Source organism: Eublepharis macularius, chromosome 17 (assembly GCF_028583425.1).
Source record: "Eublepharis macularius isolate TG4126 chromosome 17, MPM_Emac_v1.0, whole genome shotgun sequence".
Lineage (NCBI taxonomy): Eukaryota > Metazoa > Chordata > Lepidosauria > Squamata > Eublepharidae > Eublepharis > Eublepharis macularius.
Window position 1 is genome coordinate 34,285,143 of NC_072806.1, and position 23,455 is coordinate 34,308,597.

Consider the following 23,455-nt stretch of genomic DNA (forward strand, 5'->3'; position numbering starts at 1 on the left):
TGGAGCGCCAACAAGAAGCTATCAAGGATTTGACTATCTTGAGACATCCTCCTACATTACAGCACTTCCTTGCTATGGGAATGTCCAAACAGCGATGGCACTTACCGCTAGGGTTGAAAGACATACAGCAGATGGGTTTCTCGTGTGCAGGGAAGTGAGCCACGATCCCATCACTCTCCGAGTCCTCACTCACGAGCACCTGGGTAAAATCAGATACGGTTGGAGGTGAATTACAGACATTATTTTGGGCTGTGCTTTTTAAAACATTCACAGCTCGAGTATTCAGGGGGGATGGGGTTGCTTGGTTTTCTAGTGCCATGCTAAAAAGAACATTCAATGACCATCTGAAAAAAAAGTGCACGTGAAAAGAAAAAAGCTTAAAGGGAAATCACCATATTCCACACCAGATTTCACGTTTATGCTCCTTTCTCCCGAGCATCTCAGGATTTATACTGCCAGTCATGGAACTCCATCAAATTCCTCTCCTGAACAGGGGATTATACACATGCATGGCAGGACCATCAGAGAATACATTTTCCTACCTCTTCCCTCCCCAATCCCATCCGAAGCACCTAGTAACGTCGACTGGAGGTGGGAAAACCATTCAGTGGAAGACATCACATCATGGATTTCCATATCCACATTGCAAGAGAAACGGAGTGCGTGGTTGCTAGCTCTTCATGTCAATGGGCCCAGTTCCACTCTTGGATTCTTTCCCTAGCAAATCATTCCCTTGACATTGCTGAAGACCTTGGAGGACTTCCAAACACCAGTAGGCAACCTGCCCTGCTGCCCCTCACATTCAGTGTTCACCACAAGCAGCCTGCCAATATCCCAAGACAAACATTTAGAAGTTAATGAAAATGAAAAGTCATTACCATTAATGGCCAAGCATTGCCCAAACAACCTTAACTCTTTATGAGACCTGTCTGTATTATGCACTTATTTGTCATCCCCTTTAGAACAAGGTTTTTTAAAAGACAGCTACCCCCAACAAGGCACTCACTGTCCTGTTCTCCAAGAAGTAGGAGGTGCTTCAGAAGAGCCCAAGAGGCACCACCTTTAAGCCTGCAGGGAGTATCCATCTGGAAATGGCTGCTTCTTTCATACTTGGCTTGGAATCCCCCAGCGTTTTTATCACACCTCCCAGAGTTTTGTGATTGGGCCCAGACGCCAGGGCAGTCGTTTTTTATTGTTCCCACCCTCGCAACCATTTTGTCATGGTGCCCACTACCTGTTCTCAAAGTTTCAAAAGAACCCACAGGCTTGACAGGATTGGGGACACTAATTATATTCGACAGGCAGGTTTAACAGGACAAGGGCAACTGGGTCACACTGCCTCAAATGCTGGAGTGCAGCTTTTAAAGTCTGGCAAATACAGTTCATTCTAGGCCCTTCGCTGTAGTTCAACCAGAGAAAGAGGCATGCATCCGTTGGTGGGAGGCAGGCAGTGGCCTCAAGGCACCCTGACTTCAGCACTGTTTAGAAGCTGAGTGTTTTCAGATGCAGTCTCTAATTGGCCTCTCTGTTCAAGAACGGAGCTACAGAACACTTGGTATGATCTATGGAGCAAATGCAGCAGAAATTCTGTGCACACTTGCCCTGTCTCAAAAGATGCTGGCAGAACAGTTGGGGAAAGCTTCAGAAAAGAACAAAAATAATGAAGGGCCTGGATTTTTCTCCCTGCAAAGGAAACTAAAGCACCTTTAACTGTTTAGATTAGAGACAAGGCATATATGGTGGTAGTGAAACATGATAAAAATTCACAAAATTCTATATGAGTTGAAGTGAAGAGAAAAAGAGGAAGGGAGCATTTTACTGCCTCTTTTTGTAATTCTAGAATTTGGGAATTACAACGAAGGTTAAAAGTAGATTCAGAATGCTCAAAAGAAAGCACTATAATATATCAAAATATGTTATAATATGAGCAGTGTGGTATAGAGGTTAGAGCATTAGACTAAGATATGGGAGACCCCGTTCGAATCCCCAGTTTGCCATGGAAGCTCAGGGTGACCTTGGGTCAGTCACAGACTCTTCAGTCTAACCTACTTTACAGGATTGTAAGGATAAAATGGAGGAAAGGAGACTGACATAAGCTGCTTTGGGTCCCCATAAAATAAACACTGGGGAGAAAGGTAGGGTACCAATTAAGTAAACAAAATAATTAATGTATGGGAATCACTATCACAAGGTGCAGTAATGGGGCGTGGCTTAAATGGTTTTAAGAGGGAGTTGGACAACTTCACAGGAATAAACAATGGATATTGGCCACCATAGCTAAAAAAAAAACACCGTGTTCAGACACAACGTGCCACTGAACATGTTGCTGAGAAGGGGGGGGTGTGCAGAGGGAAGAACATTCACTATTTGTGGTCTTCAAATCAAGCTCTGTCATTTAAGTAGGCTCTGCAGTACTTATTTCATGACTCTTGATCCAGAGGAGTCAGCCGTGTTGGTCTGTAGTTGCAAAATAGTAAAAAGTCCAGTAGCACCTTTAAGACTAACCACCTTCATTGAGGCATAAGGTTTCAAGAACCACAGCTCTCTTAAGTCTCTTCGACAGCATCTCTTCGTCAGATGCAGCTCTCTTTGTCATGCATCTGACAAAGAGAACTGTGGTTCTCAAAAGCTTATGCCTCAATAAAGTTGGTTAGTTTTAAAGGTGCTACTGGACTTTTTACTATTTCACTGGCTCTTGCCACTCTAAAGTGATATTAACAGGGGACTTCATGGCACTTGCAGATAGAAGTGTTCTCTCAACTATCCAGAATGGCAATTCAGAGAGGCAGAGAGCTAGAAGCCCCAGGGGGACTATCCCAATACCCACACGGACCTCTGGACCCAGGTGCACCAGCTTGCGTGTGAGAGCAGTGAAACAGCAAGGATGATGTCAAACCCTTGTGTTGGTCAGTAACCTTCTGCCCGCATTGAAATGTAATGGGTTAAACTCAAATATAAATCAGGAATAAAGAGAACAGCACAATAAAAGGCTAAAAGCAACTATGTAAAAAAACTGAACACAATCAATGGAAAGATCACTGAAAAGATTCCATTTTTATCCAATTGCCTAGAAAACAACAAGAAGTCTAAAGGAGGGGCTTCCATAAGCGCCACTACAGAAAAGGTCCTGTCTCTAGTGGCTGCTTCTGATCCTCCACCACTCTAGAGAAGCCATGGCTGCTCCAAACCCGTTCCTCCAGCTCTGTACTGGGACAGCAGCTTCCCCATAATACTCATTATGAGAGTCGGCTGTTTTCATCCTGACCCACCCCAGTCCCCCTTCACTTGTTTTCTAGTGGTTGCACTAGCTTTGTAACCATTTACACACCAACCGAACCCCCCTCCCCACAAAAGAAAGAATGAAATTAAAGTTCATGGTAACCAATGTGATTTATTAGCACATCCGTGTATGCTCTAAACACAAGGAAAACCTTTGTAAGAGCATGAAAAAGGGAGCACACACCCCGACGTTGTTGAGTTTCCATGAACTGTGGACAGAACCATAAATACTTTTTACTTTGATTCTGACATTAACAGACAGCACAATATTTGGAATCTGGATTGCATTAGAGAAAGGAATTCATCTAGCAGCATTTTTTTAAAAAAATATACATTTTGTCATCAGCAGCACAAACATGCCAGGAAGAATTTAGCGGTGCGTAATTAATGAGCATATTGGATGGTTTTTTCTCTCTCCTATCTGTTTTAACAGTAGAAATATTGGATGCCTTAACTTTGAAGTCCAGACGATTTGGTCCCCCTAACTTCTCAACAGCTTTTTGTAATTGTCCATAACTGTCAATCAGAGACCTCCTCAGGAAGGGGAAATGAGTGACGATTAAAGCAGGGTCACCAACTGCAAAGGGAAGAGCTAAACTATATGCAATGGACACAAGGATATGGTCTTGCATCTGCCCAGGAGAATGCCAACTTGGGACTTAAAGTATCGTTGTGCAACTTGGGACTTAAAAGTATGGTTGTGCAATGGCTGTGCCCAGAAGAATATCCCACCTTGTTTTCCTAAGCATGTCTGCATGGACAGACAGGCGAAAGACAGACAGACAGACAGGCAAAAAAGTAAAAGCAGAAATGTTGCTGCTCTTTGTGGCTTCAATTTTTCATTACTGAAAATTCATCAGATGTTTCTTCTGAGCAGGAACTCAGTCTTCCACAGAGGACATCACATTCTTATACTTGCCGTTCCTCAGAGTGCCATGCATGGTGCTCTCCTCTCTCTTATCTTCACAACAATCTTGTGAGGCAAGGTTCGGTTCGGTGACAGATTGAGAAAGAAAGATCAGCCTATGGTCACCCAATGAACTTAATAAGTAAACTGGAATTTGGGTCTCTACAGTCCACGGCTGCAAAGAGCATACCACACTGGCTCTCTGCTCTGTGTATCCACACCTTCAACGCCAAAATAGTTGGTCAGCTCCCCTATCTCATGTATGCCTCCAACACCACAGCACACACCAGGAGACATGAAGAACCACCTGAGTGCTCGTTGGCTAATACAGTCATATTTATCCAGTAAATGGGGAAGGGCGTCTACTCCTAGGCAGTGCACAAACCAATGTATGGATTACTCAGTTACGAACCCAAACCAATAACCTGACTTGACCTAATGGAGTGCAGAGCTCATTCCACCGTGAAACATGCCCACAGTTCATAAGGCACGGAGGACATGAGAAAGAGGGCACAGCCTCAGCTTGACCCATCTGATGCTTAACCATCTTCAAGGAAAGCCCCACAGAGAGCACTTGACAGTAGTCTGGATACATTTGGATTAGGGTTGCTAACTCTGGTTTGGAAATTCCTGGAGATTTTGGGGGCAAACCTTCTGGGAGGGTTGGGTTTGGTGAGGGACCTCAGCAAAGGATAATGCCACAGAGGCCATCTTCCATCCAGGGGAACTAATTTCAATAGCCTGGAGATCAGTTGTTATTTAAGGAGACCTCCAGGCCCCTCCAGGAGACAAAAACAACAGCGGGAGTTCCCCTGGTTAACAAGGAAGCACAAACTGAAGGAAAAGACCGGGGAATGCAGTTAGAAGTAATGAATAATCAATCTATATTGTGCAAAGTGCAAAGTGCAATATTAATTATAAATATTCCATACAATAAATACATCCAATAAATATATTCAAAACTTGCAATACATATTCCGTCTCAAGTATCCGTCTATCTCATTTCCAAAGTTCAAGGGCTATAATGAGCAGTCCAATCAAACAGAGTACAGGAGGGCGCATGGATGATGGATAAGGATGACTCTGTGCTAAGTGATCCCCAGTCCAAGTCTGGAAAAAGGGTGCCAAGGGGCTGACTGCCGACGGGATGATGCAAGCAAAGCTTTCCAATTCCCGTTTCATACGTCTTCTTCCTGGGCAGTATTTCTAGTGGACTGGAATAATACATTTTATAAAGTAATAAATACATTTCAAAAATCAAGAGATTTTTGTTGTTGTTTAACAACAGTTGTTATTTAAGGAGACCTCCAGGCCCCTCCAGGAGACAGGCAACTGGATGCAAAAAAGACTCCGGTTCAGATACTCATTCAGGCATCAGTTTTCAGGCAGGCTACTCAACCTAAGCTACATCCCAAGGCTGAAATGAAAATAATACACTGCAGGAAACATACCTTAGGGTTGTGAGTGGACACTCCCATCGCCCAACACTCAATCTTAAATGAATCTGGAGGGGGGAAAGAGTTCAGACTACGTATGCTGGGTATCCGAGAATGAACCTTCTGAACAATACTTCTGAATTCGATGGAGTAAGGCGCCTCCATGAGCTCAGCACCCCTCCTACCATGGACGGAACTTTCCTCACGACACTCTCAGACAGCAGAAGCAGCAGAGAAAAGCCCATCCAACGTGTAGGGAAGGCCTGGGTACTCCTGCCAACACATATAATAGAAACCACAGCTCTCATGATGCCAAGACGCACAGCCACAGAAGCGAACCTATGTGCTCCAGGCCCCATCCAGACATGGGTGGCATCCTTCCACAGTATCCATCCACTCTCATACAGCCAAAGCAACATTGGGCTGGATTCTGAGAACCGATTCTGCTAGCATCAAAGGAAGGGCTCCTTCCACTTAAGGAAAGCTCTTCCACTAGCAGACTGGGCCCCACAAGATCCAACCCACTGCCTTCTGATTTTATAAGACTTGCAAAGGAAAACCAAAAGGCCCAGAAAAGAGGAAGGAAAAACAAGCTGCCCCTCAAAGCATTGTAAGGAAGGTCAAATATCAATGGAGGGAGGGAGGGGAATGTGATAAAGCTGCACCAACTTTAACTGCCACACACCTTTTAAGAGAATCCTGCATCCACTTAGAGCAGTCTTTAGCTGGGTTCAAGCCATTAATGTGTGACAAAAATGTCTTCTTGACAAAAAGCAGAACCCCTTTATTAAAAGGCAGACAGCATTAGGTTCAGAGGGAATCCTGTTGCTTTTTTATATAAAGAGAATTCTTCTGTAATAAGCACAGATAAAAAAAACAAAGAAAGAAAGAGGGGAGGAAGAAGTCAGCGCCAAGGGTACTCAGACTGTATTATCATCTGTGAAAATAGCATTATGCTGTAAATAAACACTGGCAACAACAGCCAATGTGGCTGGTTCAAGTTTTATTGTCGGAAGGTCATTCATTTGTTAAGCACTTGGCCTGTGGCCCACGGGTGGCTTTTCTCATAGATTCTTGATATTCGATAAGCATCTTTTGTTGTCCTCAGTTTTTAATCAATCCTAAACCAAATGGAAATTAACTCGGGACATTGTGGCAATCTGCCCTTCCCTTCTCCTCACTAGACTGTCTTCACTGTAGCAAAATGTTAATAAAGAACAGAGGGGAGAATATCACACAGAAAAGCACAGAGGACTGAGCCCTTTCCTGGGAGCCTCCTCCATGTACATGCTCAAGACAGCATTTTGCATAGCAAACCCTATGCACTGAGTTCCAAGCAGCTTTTTAAACCCGAGTAGGTTACACACACCTGCAGTGTTAATGCTTGTAGTTAAACGGTGGTTCACAGGTTTGAAAAGGCTGCATTTTTATAAAACCACATTTAAATCAAACAGTTCTAGTGTGTGCCCTTTTTTGAGGGATTCAGCTCCAATGATTCAAAGACACTCATGTAGACTTATTCTGAAAAAGATTACTGTGCATGCAGTGTAGAATCCCACACAAATTTTGCAGCTCACACAGCACCCTTCTGCACACACAGATTGCACCTGGTATAGTAACCCACATAGTTAAATATGTATCAAGAACTCCAGGACTCTGACAAGGAATCCAGAAGTCTGAAGCTGCAACCACTTCGTTGAGCTACCTGGCTTTGGAAAGTGTGTGCTGAGGATTCTAGGAGCCCCCTTCAGGCACAAAAAGAAAATGGGGCGTCCAGCATCAATCCCTGTGATTGGCAGGTAACATGAACAATCTGGACTAGAGAAATCTATAATAAATACTGGAAGCTGGACTTGCTGCAGTCCAGTTTCCAATCTATCAGTACATCTAGCCATGAGCTTTATCTTCAGCAACTATCTTCAAGAACTTAGAGATGGAGAATATACAGTCCTGGTATCTGAGTACCCACAAACCAACCTGGAAATGGACAATGAGAAGCATGAATCACTGTTGCTGGGTCAGGACTAGAGATGGGCACAAAACGGAACACGAACCAAAAAGAACCACGAACCAGCCCGGTTCATGGTTCTCGATCCAGCGGTTCGTGGAAGCTCTTTTCCATAAACTTCCGAACTGGTATGCTGGTTCGTTTTGTTCATTTTAAAAAGCAATGCCCCTTTCCATGCTCGGAGTGGCGGGGAAATGGCCATTTAAACTGCAGGTGGGGCTTGGCTGGCTGGACAGGAACTGCCCGACAAGCAGCTGATCCGTGGGTTTAAATGCCTCTTTCCATGCCACTGCTAAGCGGCATGGAAAGGGGCATTTAAACCCCATGTACGAACCACGAACTGGTTCACGAACTTGCCCCAGTTTGGGGAAGTTCGTAGTTCATGGTTCGTAAAAACGCACAAACCAGGAACTGCAGAGTTTGTTTTTTTCGCGGTTCATGCTCACCCCTAGTCAGGACATTTATTCTAATTAAAATGTTAACATCTCTCTCTCTTTTCAGTTCACTCATATTCTTCATCAGCTATATAGGATGTTTAACAGGTTTATACTCAAAGCCCAACATCACAGGCATTTGAGAAAAGTTATTTCAAACTAACACTGGGTGGTCTCACCCAATGAATTAATTAAGTCCAAAATCAAAGGTCAAAAGAAAACTAAAAAAAACCTCCAGCCACTAAAATTTTATGTGTTTAATTTCAATTAGGGGGGAGGGAGAAAAAGAGGAAATCTGTGTATCTTTATTTCTGCTCATTTTGACTAATTAATGGCTCCAAAGAAATAGCCATTACATCTATCTGAAAAGTTTGCTAACACTTCATTAAAAGGAAGTTTAAACAAGCTCACAAACCTTGTTAATGCATTTTGGTTGACCACAAGGTTGTTTGGGCTTCTTGGTAATTATTTTTATTCCGCGTTCAAATATAAACAGAACAGCCAAGCCCAATAACTCAACATTTCTACACTTTTAAAAATGACGCTACAGTTCTATTTCAAAAAGTAGCACTGTTTTTTCAGGAGAGGGGAGATTTTTTTAAACATTTGTAGAATCACTACATAAACAGCTACTGCACGTGAAATTTCACAAAATGTCTGTATTAATAAAGCTCACCTACAAATAGATTTCAGAGCTGGTGCAGTAGAACAGACAGAGGGCTTAAACCAGAGAAGGATATTAGGGATTCAATCGCCGTAAAGACTTTCCTTGGGCAAGTCATTCTTAGAGCATCAGAAGAACGCTGCTATCTGAATCAAGGCCAAGGGTCCACCTAGACCAGCAGCTGGTTTCCACGCTGTGGGTGGCCAGATGCTTTCAGCCAAGAACAGCAAGAAAGTTACCAAGTACAGTGTCATCAATATAAAAAGTGATTTTCAAAGTCTGTAAATAAATTAATAAAAATCACAAATATCTCATTTACCAGCAAGTTCAGTGCAGGTTAAGCGTAAGGTGATGCACATTGCAATAAAAAATCCTAACCAAATATATGTTAATAGAGTCTGAATTTGTTGAAACTGAGAGGGAAAGATACCTCGGGGTCATAGAAAATAGCTTGATGAAAGTGTCAACTCAATGTATTGCAGCAGTGAAAAAGGCAACTCAATGCTGGGGATTATTATGAAACAGCCTGAAAATAAAACAGCCAATATTATGATGCCCCTGTATAAATCTAGCCATGACCTGGACAGCACAGATTAGTCCAATCTCATGAGATTATGGAAAGTAAACAGGTTCAGCCTTGACAAGTACTTAGATGGGAGACCATCAAGAAAGTCTAGTTTCTAGAGTTGCTACACAGAGGAAAGGCTGAAGAGTGCAAGACTTGATAGAGGTTTATAAAATTATGTATGAGGTAGAGAACTTTTCTCCTTCTTCCAAAATACCAGACCACAAGGGCACCCAATGAAGCTGACGGACAGTAGATTCAGGATGGACATGGTGACTAAAGAGAATCTCCACATTCAGAGAGAAGTAACATCAAGGGAAGGCAGCCCCTATGCTCTGTTGCTGGCCTTTCACAGCTAATGGTTGGCCACCACATGCAAAAAGATGCTGGACTAAATGGACCACTGGTCTGATCCAGCAGGGCTGTTCTTATTTTGATATGCTGAACTGGGACCTCTCCAAGAGAGGTTAAGTGCATGACCGTGAGTTGTCCTTGAAAGCGTCCAGATGCTTCAATTGGTGCACAATGTGAGAGCTAGGATTCAGACTGGAGTGAGTGGTAGAAACCTTATCACTTCAGTCTTGGTCCATCTACCGTGGCTCCCATTTTAGTTTTATGCAAAATTCAAGATGCTGGTGTTGACCTTTAAAGCCCTATATGGTTTGGGACCAACCACTGTGGTCATCTTTGGAAGCTCTGCTTAGGGTGGCCCTGCTGTCTGAGATTAGGTGGGTAGCAACCCAGGAGAAGGTCTTCATGGTCATGGCACTAAAACTCTGGAACTTCCTCTCCAGAGAGACTTGCCTGTTCCCTCCAGTTGCCATCTTCCACCAGCGGGTGAAGACTTTTTTCATTTTCAGCTGGAGTTCCCTCAGTGATCCAACCTTCCTGCCCTGTTTTAACTGTTGCTTTATGTTTTTGTATTAGCTTTGGTTTTAATTATTTTAATGATGTTTTTGTTTTGATTAATGGTTTTTACATGTGTTTTAATTATGTATGTATGTTTTTAGTCTGGTGGCCATGATGAGGGCAGGAAGTAGGAGTATAATGTATATACATAAATAAGCTTTTGTGTATTGCTCTAAGGCAAGAAAGGTCTTTCCCAGCACCTGCTGCCTGACATCCTTGAACGCTGGGATGCCAAGGACTGAAGCTGGGACCTTCCACAAGCCAAGCAAAAGCTCTTCCACTGAGCCATGGCCCTTTTACCTTTAAGCTCCATTCAATCATGTATTGCCTTGTTGTACCAAGATTTTGCACAGAGAAGACGAAACCGTCATTTTAGACTACCCTACTTAAACAATGCATGGAGAGATCCTGTGAATGAATTAAAACCAACTTCCTATAAAAGGGTGGATTAAGATGAGTTTATATCTTCAGTTCTCTTAGTTGCCCCACAGAGACATCTGTGTGTACACACCCTCCTCCCTCAACCCCATTTGTTGTACACAAATGGCAGGTTCCCATTCTTTTTTGTGTTTGGAGCTGCGGTATGTCCATTCATTCTACTATCTAGTCACAGGTCTACCAGTACTTGCTTCTACATGCCTCCAGTGCAGACAATGAAAGGAGAAATTCAATTGCTTTGTCCGTGCCTAGGCATGGCTTACAAGAATCATTCACAAATTCTGAACTAGGAACATGCCACAAGAGAACTGCCAGGGTGACAGAGGCAATAGGTTCAGTAGTAAGAGAATGAAAAAAGAGGAAGCAGCAAAGACTGGCATCTCTGCACAAACCACTGTTCTGGCCTTGCCGCCTCCTAGTTGGCCTCAAATGGATATAACCCTATTTAGGTAGGGTTATATCCAGATGTGGCATCCCCACCCACATACCTACTCCAGAGGAGCCTCCAGCAGGGGGCAGCCGCAACCAGACACCCTGGAGGCAGGCAGTTCAACCAGAGGCTGGGAGGAGCTGAGCAAAGGTGAGGCCACATCTGTCATATATGCCATCCTGCATATCTGCCATGTGTGTATTCTGTGTTATGTGCTGATCCTCTGAGGGCGTGGGAAGTTTCTTATTGATGCTAAGCCAGTGGGTCATCTTGCAAGTATTTACTTTCTCTTTCCCTGCCGCTTCAAGCAAGTATCCTTGATTGCCAGCTACAGCCGGCTCCAGATGTATCCTTCTTGGGAACTGAAATGATTTCATTCTTTGCTCTGTCTAGCCTAAACCTATTTTCTCCTCTTCAACCTCCCTGGTTCATTCACACCAGAACATTAACGGTCACTGTCCTGAAGGCAGGAATCTTCCCTATAACTAACACTACCAACCCCATTTATGTCACTTCCGCCAATCCCCTTGTCTGAGCACCTTGAACTTGATGGATCTCTAATAAAGTTACTTTAACCAATACACCTGTGTGGTTGCTGTGGAGAACTTGGGGATCTACCTGCCAGGGACTGACAGAGGTGTGGCATCAGCAGCCTCAAAAGCTTGCAGACCTGGCACATACCTCAGGAGAGAGGCAGGGCTCAGACAGCAAGTGGCACCTGGGAAAGACTGGAAGATGAGCCAGCAGCATCTGGGGCCTCCTGGGGCCTGAGCATATAGGCAGGATGGCCATTGGCTCAGATTCCTTTACTCACCTTGGGCCGACCCCAGGGTCAGCCCACCCCCAGATAATACTTTATTAGACTAGCCCAAGCAGGGGCAGGCAGGAAAGGCCAGACTGCTTCCAAGATGTCAGTGGAGAGCAGGAGGGCTGGAGAGCGAGCGAGCAGGACACAGGTGCAGCAGAACCCCCCCCCCCCCTCTGTATCCTAAGGTTCATCTTGAGCCAGGGATTGGAAAAAAGGATGCTGGAGGGCACTGCCACCCCAGATTCAAACCTTGCTGGGGAAGAGTCTGACAGGTTTTTTAAATTCCTGTTGCAAGTCAATTAGGGTCCTTTTGGGAGACAAGTGGGATATAACTAAATAAATAAGCAAAGTAGCAAGCACCAGAGCTACTGAAAAGGAACAATAAATTTTCATTGAAATTTTTGGTACACGTTGAAAGCCCTTCGCGCACATTATCTCAGCAATTCTCACAACAACCCTACAAGGTAGGTCAGTATCACCGTCACCACATTACCAGGGTGGAGGGCTGAGAGATGAGTCTTGCCTAAAGATATCCAGTGAGCTTGAGCCTGACCCAAAAAGGGGAACTGGATACATCCAGTCAATATAGCTCATACTAGTGACTACGCAGCTACACCAGGAGAGCAGTACAAAGGAGACACTGACTTGGAAGAATCACAAAGGCAAGACTATCGCAGCAATATCTTTTCATTTTATGACAAGTATGCTGCAACATTCTGAGGCCTGCCCTCAGTACTGGAAAAGTATTAAATTGTTAATTTCAACGGTGTTTCTAAATCCCAAGACACTGCAGTACAAGCACCAGAGTGTTATTTCTGGCTTTGAGATGATCCAAGAACAGAGACTGTACCTCTGTCTATGGTTATACTGTGTTTTTTGGGGGGCTTCAGACAGAAAAGTAACCCTCAGCTCAGTAATAACCTCTTATTTATATTTCAGCATGTACTTGAATAACTCCAGCACCACCAGTTTTTCAAAAAAAAGGGTAAAAGAAAAAACACAAAAGAAAGCCAAGTTTTTCATAGAATCCATTAAGTAGTCTAACTCACGATTACTGTGAAGATCAGAGGCCAAGTTCATTAAAGGCACAAATCCTCTAAATCATATATAAGGCAACTTGAAAACCTAAGATAAATCATTTTATTTCTAAAGCTATTGCAAGAGGAGTCTGGGAGCAGACGCTGAGCATCAGAAATAATGACTGCATTTTTTTAAAGGCTTCATGAGACATTTATGAAGTAGAATTTCTCTCTCTCTTTTTCGAGCATTATATTAAAAGCCAAGAGAATATTTTCCAGGAAAAGAATAATAAACCCCAAGTGGACTAACTACCTTATTCTAAGAGAACTGAACCTTGTAAAAACTTAAGTGAAATATTTGGTAATTTCTCCCTCCTTTCTCTGTTATTTTGTATTTAACTCAGTAGGGCCTCGAAGGTCAAATGAATGACTGCCATTATTCATATGCCTATGCAAAGGTATTTCTTTGAACTGGCTCATGAAAAATAATCTCAAAACAACTTATTTAAAGCTCAAATGTTAGTTGTTATTTGCTCAAAGTGTGTGTGTGTGTGTGTGTGTGTGCGTGTGCATGCGTGCGTGCGTGGAATTACCAGCATAATTAAGTTTATATAGTCCCAACTATAGATAAGCAGAGCTGTACCAAAACAATGACTCTCAAACCTAAATAGGCACTTGACTGGTAGTCTAAGGCAAGTAAGGGTTAACTTACGTTTATCCTGCCCTTCCTCTAACACACTCATGGAGGAGTAGAACATTCCCCCCTCCTCCAATTTATCCTTACAACAACCCTATGAGGGAGATTAGACTGACAGTATGTGACTGGCCCAAGATCACTCAGAGCCAAGCTACAAGTGATGCCTGACACAGGTTGGACACTTGTCAGCTTCCCTCAAGTTTTGATGGGAAATGTAGGCATCCTGGTCTTGCAGCTGTAATGGAGAGCCAAGCTGTAAAACCAGGACGCCTACATTTCCCATCAAAGCTGACAAGTGTCCAACCTGTGTAAGGCGCCACTTGTAGCTTGGCTCTTAGCAAGCTTCCATGGCAGAGTGCAAATCTGAAACTGGATTTTCCAGACCCCACTCCAACACTCTAGCCAGCATATTGCACTGGCTCTCCATCTATTACAACCACTGCAGATTTCTGTAAGATAAAAAAATCAGGGGAGGGGGACATAATTATATGCCAACCTGCACATAAATGCAAGTGCATGAACAGTAAAGCACAGCACATAGCTTGTCATTTCAGATCATGGGTGGACTTCGGGGTCCAAAACTGCCCTGGAAAAGGCCTCCACCACCTCCTGCCTGATGGAGGGCCGAGAAGGGCTGGAGGGAAACTAAGTGCCACTGTTCTCTATCACACCAACCACACCACACTTGGGCCAGCAGAGCAAAGCCAGGAACCAACATGCCTCTCCTTGCTGGCTCCACCATGGGGGTTTGGGACTGTGCTGTGGGACAGGTGGCCCTCTGACATGATAGCTCACCAAGATTTTTCATGGTAAACAGCCAATCCACCCCTGCTTTAGAGGCTGTGGCTTGGTGAGGCTCATTATGAAATGCTAACTAGGTTAAGATTGCATGGAACAATGATGTTTTAATACTATGATATATCATCAGCGCAAAGGAGCAAAAGCCCCACCTTGCTATTGTACAGCAACAGAATGCTATGCACAGCGAGCACAATGTACAAATGGGACAGGTGGAGACAAAACGTTCGGTGGTTCTTTGATGTGAAGACAGAGGCACGACGAGCACACCGAGGCAACTCTAGTTTCATCTGTGAACTGCTGGAGAGTTCAGGCTTGCCGAAGATCCCTGACCAGTTTACTCCTCAATGCACTTCCTGGCTCACTACTGGAATAGCCAAATCTTACAATGAGGCCCTCTAGGAGCCAGTCTTCCCAGCAGTTGCACTGAGCCCTTCGAGCCCTGAGCCCTCCATTACAGAGTCATTGCCACAGTCAGGCTGCCCGCCCCCCCCACATTACAAGAAATCACTACAAATCAACATCAATGTCGAGCCAACACGAAGATGATGCAGAGTGACACTTCACACTTGGCATTGTCAAAAATGTCACTTTCACGAGGGCTCTCTGGCTGCACACAAGCTGGCTCACGTTCATTCTTAATGAGTCCCTCCTATTAAAAGAAATCCATTCCACCCACAAATAATCCCTTCCTCTTCTATAGCACACACTCAGGGGCTGTATTCTGCAATCTGTTCGGAAGTGCTTATTACACATTTGCTTTAGTTGGGGACATGATCCTTGATACAGGCCCGCCACCCAAAAAAGGAAACCTTGTGTCAGGTATCTCCTCTATCCCCACTAATCTCAGCAGTCCTTACAAGAGTCAGCCGCACCAGCAGCAGCCAATGATGTGAAGCGAGGATGTGAAGATGTACAACTCCATGATTCAAAACATGGGTAAGTCTCCCTAAGCATGACAGGGAGGGAGAGGAGAACTCAATGAGGGACTGCCGTTTTTAGCAGCATCCCCACATTGACGTTCATGTCTGGTTGCGCCCTTAGCACAGTGGTTTTCAAACTGTACGCCAGAGAACCTTGAAGTTCTTCAGAAAGTCCTTGGTAGGTTTCCTTGATGGGATCAGTAAGGGCAGACCAGCATCTATCTATCACCATCGACCTTCTCCTGCAGTGAGTGTTGAAGAGCACTCATAAAATACTTGTTGCCTTAATTAACTTGGTGAACTAGAATGCACCCCTGAAGCCTCTGCAGACCCCCAGGGGCTTCATGGTAAGACCCCCCCCCCAGGGGCGTCATGGCACGCAAAGAAACTTTCAGTCCCCCTAGTTTTAGTGCAAGATTTTTCATTCCTCTGAAAATGGGTCTTACCTGTCCTTCACCAACTGTCTCCGTATCAATAACAGTGACAATTCCAGGCACCAAGGGGCTGCGGCGAGTATTGCTATGAGCCAAGATCTCTTCTTCTGTTGCTCCTGATGGAAGAGTCCCCGTCAGCTGTGTTACAACTTTCCCAACCATGGTGAGCCCAGTTTTTATTGTCTGAGGAGGAGGGAAAAGGACAGTTAAAACTCACTTCCTGTTAAAAACCATTATAATAGGTTTGCCCCCTGGGAGTCCTTAAAACTTATACAGTAAAGCCCATCTATATGATGGAGGTGAAACACTTTACCCCTGCAAAAAACTGTTTCCTTTCAAGAGTTGCCCCAAACCAGATGTATGTAGATGTAAATATGAAAATACCACAGAAAATTTCAAATGTAATGGCCCGTTTGCAGAATTATTTTTCCTATTTACAAAGCTGTATCACATTTACCTCATAATAATAACAACAACATTTGATTTATATACCGCCCTTCGGGATGACTTAACACTCACTCAGAGCAGTTTACAAAGTATGCCATTATTATCCCCACAACAAAACACCCTGCGAGGTGGGTGAGGCTGAGAGAGCTGACTGGCCCAAGGTCACCCAGCTGGCTTCAAGTGGAGGGGTTGGGGAATCAAACCCGGTTCTCCATATTAGAGTCCCGCACTCTTAACCACTACACCAAACTGGCATAAGGTGCAGCAGACAGTTGTGCTTGCCAATCAAAAGAATACCAAAAATCTGTGTCTCCTTGTAGTCACAGCCTCAAAGATGGAGGTCCTGTATCTGGGTGGGGGGGTTGTTGAGCTTGGGAATCCAGCTCCCAGCCTTAGACGGGGCACCTTTGATGCCTGTGTCAATGGTGAGGAGCCTGGGGGTGATTCTGGATGCTTCCGTGTCAATGGAGTCCCAGGTCTCGTCGGTTGCCAGAACTGCATTTTTCAATCTTCAGCAGGTCAGGCAACTTGCTCCCTACCTCTCCACCCAAGACCTAGCTACAGTGATCCACGGAACGGTCACCTCCAGATTGGACTACTGTAACTCACTTTACGCAGGGCTACCCTTGAAACTGACCAGGAAATTGCAATTGGTCCAGAATGTGGTGGCATGTGTCCTCATGGGAACCCTGTTTAGGACACATATTTGACCTGTACTGCACCAGCTGCACTGGCTCCCGGTTGAATTCCAGGTCAAGTTTAAGGTGTTGGTGTTAACCTTTAAGGCCCTTAATGGACTGGGACCTGCATATCTTCGGGATCATCTCTCCCTGTATGTTCCCCAGAGGGCATTACACTCTGTAGATCAACATCTGCTGGTGGTCCCTGACCCCAAGGATGTTTGCTGAGCCTCAACCAGGGCCAGAGCCTTTTCAGCTCTGGCTCCGGCCTGGTGGAACCCAGTTGAGACCCGAGCCCTGCAGAACTTATTACAGTTTCACCGGGCCTGTAAAAATTAGATGTTCCGCCAGGCCTATGAGAGTGGTTGAGGAGCTGGTGAACTATCCTGCTGGTCCCTTGCCAGTTTTTCTTTGTTCCATTCCACTATTTAAAGAGATCTGTTGATTTTATTCTTAGGATTTTAATTGTTATTTGTTGTGTTTTAAATTGTGATTTTTATGATGTTGTGATCTGTCTTAAGCCCACTTGCGGGAGAGCAAGATATAAATCCAAAATAAATAAATAAACATCTCAGAGCCATCCAGGACGCAAAACCAGATTTTAAACCATTCCCCCATACCATAATACCCTCCAATATTTCACAGAGATAAGTAGATATTAAGTCATTGCAGATACATAATTCTTATAACAGGAATTAAACCAGGGTAGGCCATTGGGGCGGGGGGCAGTTCGCCAGTATGCTGCTGAGACACAGAGAAAGCAGGCAAACTAATCATGACCCCACCCACAAAACTGTACCATACTTAAGGGATAGCTGGGAACAGAGCCAGCAAAGATTGATGGATTTTCAAAATCAAACAGGAAGCCAAGAGGCATATGTCCCTCTAGTATTTCTACTTCTGCACTCACTCCCACGTTCTGCACTTGAACCTCAAAGTCAAATTAGTGGTAGCCAAGTCAGTAGGCATGGAGACCAGGGGGTCTTTGGGAGGCGGAGGGGGGGGCAAGGTGGCAGAAAGCTTTCTGGTACACTGTCAATTTAATTGCCGCCTGTTTATCTGACAAAGGAAAAAAGGAGAAAATGAAGCAGCTGGTGCTTTCCACTGTAGCGGTGGCAATCATGCTAGGGCAGCACCCAGTGTGGTGTATTCATTAGAGTGCTGGACTATCTGGGAAACCTGGGTTCAAATCTCCACTCTGCCATTAAAATTGGTTGACTTTATTTGTGACAGTCATGCTTGCTCAGCCTAACCTACATCACAGGATTGTTGTAGGAAAAAAAGGAATAATTGTTTATACAGACCTAAGCTCCTTGGAGTTTGGGAAGGATAAAAACGTACTGAATGAAATCTAGATAAAAGAAAAAAAAAGTAGAGAAGGGAATGGGAAAGCACAACCCTTCCAAGGAACCTAATGCCCTTACCTATAGAGAAAGGGCAGCCTGCAGTCACTACTGCTGCATAGTAATAGCTTTTCTCAAGCCCATAGGGCCTTGGCACCTGTCCAGTGATGCCTGGGGTGGGCAAAAAGTGCAAATGGGTAACCCAGGCAGCGAAGAGTTAGTGAATGGAAAGAGGATTCTCTCTCTCTCTCTCTCTCTCTCTCTCTCTCTCTCTCTCTCTCTCTCTCTCTCTCACACACACACACACACACACAAGCTTGATACTCATGCTTCACTGTCCAGTTTTAACACTAATGGGTATGTAATATTTGTTGGTGTGTGTGTGTGTGTCTGGGGGTGGGGGGAATGAGACGTGGAACATTGTGAACCCCAATCAGCCTGCATATGCAAATTACCTTGAAAGGCTGGCCCAACCAGGGAAGAGTGGCAGGCAGCAGCCTGCCAGCCACACACAGAAGCTGTATGCCTTTGGGAAAACACATTTTACCCCTTTTACCCCCTTGTGTGTTTGTGTGTTATGTGCCATCAAGTTGCCTCCAACCTATGGCGACCCTATGAAGGAAAGACCTCCAAAATGTCCTATCATTAACAGACTTGCTCAGATCTTGCAAAGTTGATGACATCGCTTCTTTTATTGAATCCAGCCATCTTGTTTTAGGTCTTCCTCTTTTCCTACTGCCTTCCACTTTTCCTAGTTTTATTGACTTGTCCAGAGAATCTCATAATGTGACCAAAGGACGATAGCCTCAGTTTTGTCATTTTAGCTTCTAGGGAGAATTCAGGCTTGATTTGATCTAGAACCCACTTATTTGTCTTTTTGGTCATCCATGGTATTCACAGAACTCTCCTCCAGCACCACATTTCAAATGAATCAATTTTCTTCCTGTCAGCTTTTTTCACTGTCCAGCTTTCACATCCATACATAGTAATGGGGAATACCATAGTTTGAATTATCTTGATCTTGGTTCCCAGAGAGACATCTTTATCTTTAAGGATCTTTCTAGCTCCCTCACAGCTGCTCTTCCAAGTCTCAATCTCCTTCTGATTTCCTTGTTGCAGTCTCCCTGTTGGGTTGATGATTGAGCCAAGGAATAGGAAATCTTGGATAATTTCAATTTCTTCATTGTCAACTTTTAAATTGTGTAACTCCTCAGTAGTCATTACTTTTGTCTTCTTGATGTTCAGATGTAATCCTGCTTTGGCACTTTCTTCTCTAACCTTCATCAGTAGTTGTTTCAAATCTTCACTATTTTCTGCCAGTAACATGGTGTCATCTGCATATCTCAAACTGTTAATGTTCCTTTCACCCATTTTTACTCCAGTTGTACCCCCTTAGAGGGGCAAATTTCTTAAAATCCCTTCTTAGTGGGTGTTTACATCACAAAAGGAATGTTCTCCCCAAATTTCATGTTTCTAGGTCTAGGGGTTTGGGCTGGGCATTGATGAGTCAGTCAGGGCACTTCTCTATATGTATAGATATATATTTCAGACCACTTTGGTCTAGTTGGTGGTAGAGAGTGCCTCAAGCCATCGCCAAGTTATAGCAATCCCTGCTGGGGTTTTCAAGGCAAGAGACTAACAGAGGTGGTTTGCCATTGCCTTCCTCTGCCTAGCAACTCTGGTCTTCCTTGGCAGCCTCCCGTCCAAGTACTAACCAAGGTCAACCCTGCTTAGCTTTGAAAACCTGAGGATACCAGGCTTGCTTGGGCTATCCAGATCAGGGGTTTGGTTTAGTTACAAATGACCAATATAAGCCTGTGTGGCTACTGGTATATGTGAGCAAGGAATTGTAGCTGTCAGGAAAATATGTTTGTGTCTATGATTTGATTTGCAAAAGTGTTGCTGAAACATTGTTTCTTGTACATTACACTTTTATCCTACCCTTCTTCCATGAAGTTCCTCAGTTTATCCTCACAAGAACCCTGTGAGGTAGGTTAGACTGAGAGAGAGCGATCACAAGTTCATCCAGTGAGCTTCACGGCAAGGTGGAAAAGACCTTACCTTGTCCCACATAAACCAAGGAAGTACTGAAGTCACTAAGTGCCTTGGAAATCCTCCTGAGGAAAGAAGGCTGCCAGGGCAGGGCAGTCTGGGGCAATGGGCAGCAATCGGGATCCTAGGTGTGCGTGTGGAGGGGTATTCTCCAGTCCAAAGTCACTCAGGTCAGTTGCTGGAACTGGACTCAGGGAGTTGAAGCTAAAGCTAACTGCAGGAGGTAAAAGGTACTCAACCAGAGGCAGAAAACCATGTTGCCAGTATTTCTACCAGGCCTAGCCAAACCAGAGGCTTCCTATTGCCCGCATGGCCTGATGCTGCTGAAGTCCATTCCTTGCCTCCTGACCTTGACCCAACAGACAAGCCTAGCCCTACCGTCACTGTCACCGTGCCAAGGAACTCCACCCACACTGCAGGGGGGCACTTGGTTCAGCTTTCTCCAAGGCTGTTTTAACATCACAATCCCCTTCCCCCACTGACAACCATACACTCAAGGGAAACTACTCAAATGCTTCCAGTCCTCTTTCAAGGACACACTCAAGGAGCTCCTCCAGGTGTGGCATAAGCAAAACCACAGGAAAGGGGGGGGAAAGGTCCATGAACTGATGAGTGAAGCTCCCTGTTCAAATTCAGAAAAGGAGAGAGGGGTTGGGAGGGGAGAAGAGAGGATCAGTTCAGATCACGAGCTGGAGCAGAAGCCACAAATCAATGGCAACTGCTTTGTTTAGTGCTAAAAACTCAAACTGCAGTGATTAGAAAACACATTAGTGTTCATCAATTAGCAGCCGAGCGTTCGGCTTGAATTATTCATGGGAAATGACTTACACACCAGAGTCTGTTAGTGTGTTGTCAGGAAAACCTCCGAAGGGCCAACAGAATCAGGCGCCAATGTGTATTGACGGCGCCGATCCAGCCAGGAAGCCTGATTAACCTCTGAGATGCCTCTGTGGATGTACTTATCCCATTAATGTTAATGGAGATGTTACCGCTTAAAAAAAAAAGACAACAGACAGAAAGAAAGTTGGAGCCAAGCCTTTATCAAAGGAAAGTATTTGCGTTATAACATCTCTTAGCAATAGACATATCCTGTCATTTGTGTTGTATCCTACCCACTCTCTCTCTCACACACACACACCAAGCTCCTCTTAACCGCCCCCCCCCCAAATGGAAAGAAATAAAATCTTTAAACAATTGGCATGCTTACAACTTCGAGGGAGGGGATATACGCCAAACAAGAGGGGTATTTTATGCTCCATGGGCCTATTGATGTGATCAGTTGTCCAAGAGTAACAACCTCTGAAAGCTCTTCAGCCTCTGAATAGCTGATGTTCGAATCCAGGCTGGCCTGCAGGAATCTGCACTCCAAACTAGGCCTAGAAGGGTGTGTGCTCCAGCCTGGGGTCAGTCAATGGAGGGGGAAGACTAAACCACAGAAACTGTAGTGAAGGGGAAGAAGTCCAGGCTCCTGGGATTTAATGGCCAAGCCATTCCTGAGGCTTCATACTGCATGTCAGTCATGAGTGCCCATGCTGCAGACCTCCGGTCCCTTCTGCTATATGATGTCCAAGAGTGTGCAACACATGATTATGGCTGTGAGCCAATTTTGGCCTGTAAGTCATGGGTGGGAACTGTTGGATTCTTGGAGGAGGGTGTTCTTTCAGTAGCTCAGCTGGCCACAACTGCTTCTCTCTAAGAGAAAGATGTAGCCTTGGCCATTCACACTTCCATAGCCTCGTGCACTAACTCCTACAAGAAACATGGTCTATGCGATGCTGCATATGAAGACAGTTCAGATTCTTCAGGCAATAAAGGATGAAGAAACACAGTGAAGAGAGGCACTTTCTTACAGACATTCATCAGATCAGTGGGTGAGGTGCTGCTCCACGTCTAACCCATTAGAGATCAAGAAAAACAGGGTTGCACTCACCTGTAACTGTGGTTCATCGAGGGGTCTTCTGTGCAGGCACACATGGGAACTGTGCATGGGCAGGCCAGCCACAGATATTCTAAAGCTCCTAAAGGTGCGAGACGCTCGCCTAGCCTTTTCATGTGCTTTCCCCTCAGGCACAGCTATAAAAGGTAGGGCCAGTGGCTCCCTCCCTCAGTTCTCTAAGCTGCTGGTGTAAAAGGAAGGTAAGACAAAAGAGCACATGGCAGGGGAAGAGGGAAGGATTTATGCCTGCACAGAAGACCACTTGATGAACAACAGTTTCAAGTAAGTTCAACGCTATCATCATCATCATCATCATCATCATCATCATCATCATCATCATCATCATCATCATGTCTTCTGTGCAATCCCACATGAGAGATTAGCAAGATAACTTGCCCAGGAGGTGGGCATGAAGCTTCTCCTTGCAGAATTTTTACAAGCCTTTGTTTGTCATCTGGGCTTAGGTTTAAGTATGGGCCAACCTTTTCCCATATGAAAAGCTGATAGTGGGCCATAATAGCATCATAATGACCAATTCTAAAGATTAAGGCTGCTGCAGCATAAACCTTTCTGCCCAGTATATTCAGCTTTCTGCCCTCCGTATCGATCAGAACCAAATGGCCCGTGCTTTTCTAGAGACTCTTGCCTTGGAGGGTCACAATGAAAATGTGATTGGCGGGAGGTTAAGTAAACAGAAAGCCTGAGCCTTCCTGTTTCATCCTGTACATATTGTCCAGCTTCTTAGACATCGCAGGAGTCAAGGCCAGCCTGTACCACGCATCTTTCATCACATCTCGCATGCCTTGCATGATTGGAAAAGCCACTGCTCTGGCTGCTTCTGAGTGAAGAACCTTGAAGACCAGATCCAACGAGGTCAGAGCACAGCAGGTCACCTCAATGTCCAGGGACTAACTGCTCGGTATACAAGCAGAGATCATCACTCGGGGATACAGTGGAATCCTCCATCAGAAACTCCAGTGGAGAAGGCTCTGATGCAAAATCTGATATCAGAGTCATCGTCAGATTGAGCAGTAGGATTAAATGTTGGTTCCGGGACAATGTTGTCTTCTGGAAATGTGGCTGGAATTGATGTAGGTTTCGCTTTAGCTCTTCTTGGTTCTGAGCAAATGGATGCATACAGTTCCCCATCATGGACTAAGTAATGAGGAGGTGGGTACATGCTCGGCGAACCTTCAAATCCACAAGAATAGCAATGGTACAGGAATAATGGAACTGATGGCATCTATG

The 23,455-nt window shown here is 44.7% G+C and overlaps 1 protein-coding gene across 4 annotated transcripts in view; it reads right to left on the bottom strand.

The window, feature by feature from the left end:
• BCAS3 (BCAS3 microtubule associated cell migration factor) overlaps window positions 1-23,455 on the bottom strand; it is a 745,665-nt gene that overhangs the window by 564,356 nt on the left and 157,854 nt on the right. For all 4 annotated transcript variants that reach the window (XM_055001162.1, XM_055001161.1, XM_055001160.1 and 1 more), the window contains 2 exons: window positions 15,762-15,932; window positions 106-199 (listed from right to left, as the gene is read on the bottom strand). In XM_055001162.1, the coding sequence (XP_054857137.1) occupies window positions 106-199; window positions 15,762-15,932 (265 nt within the window). The remainder of the gene's footprint in view (window positions 1-105; window positions 200-15,761; window positions 15,933-23,455) is intronic.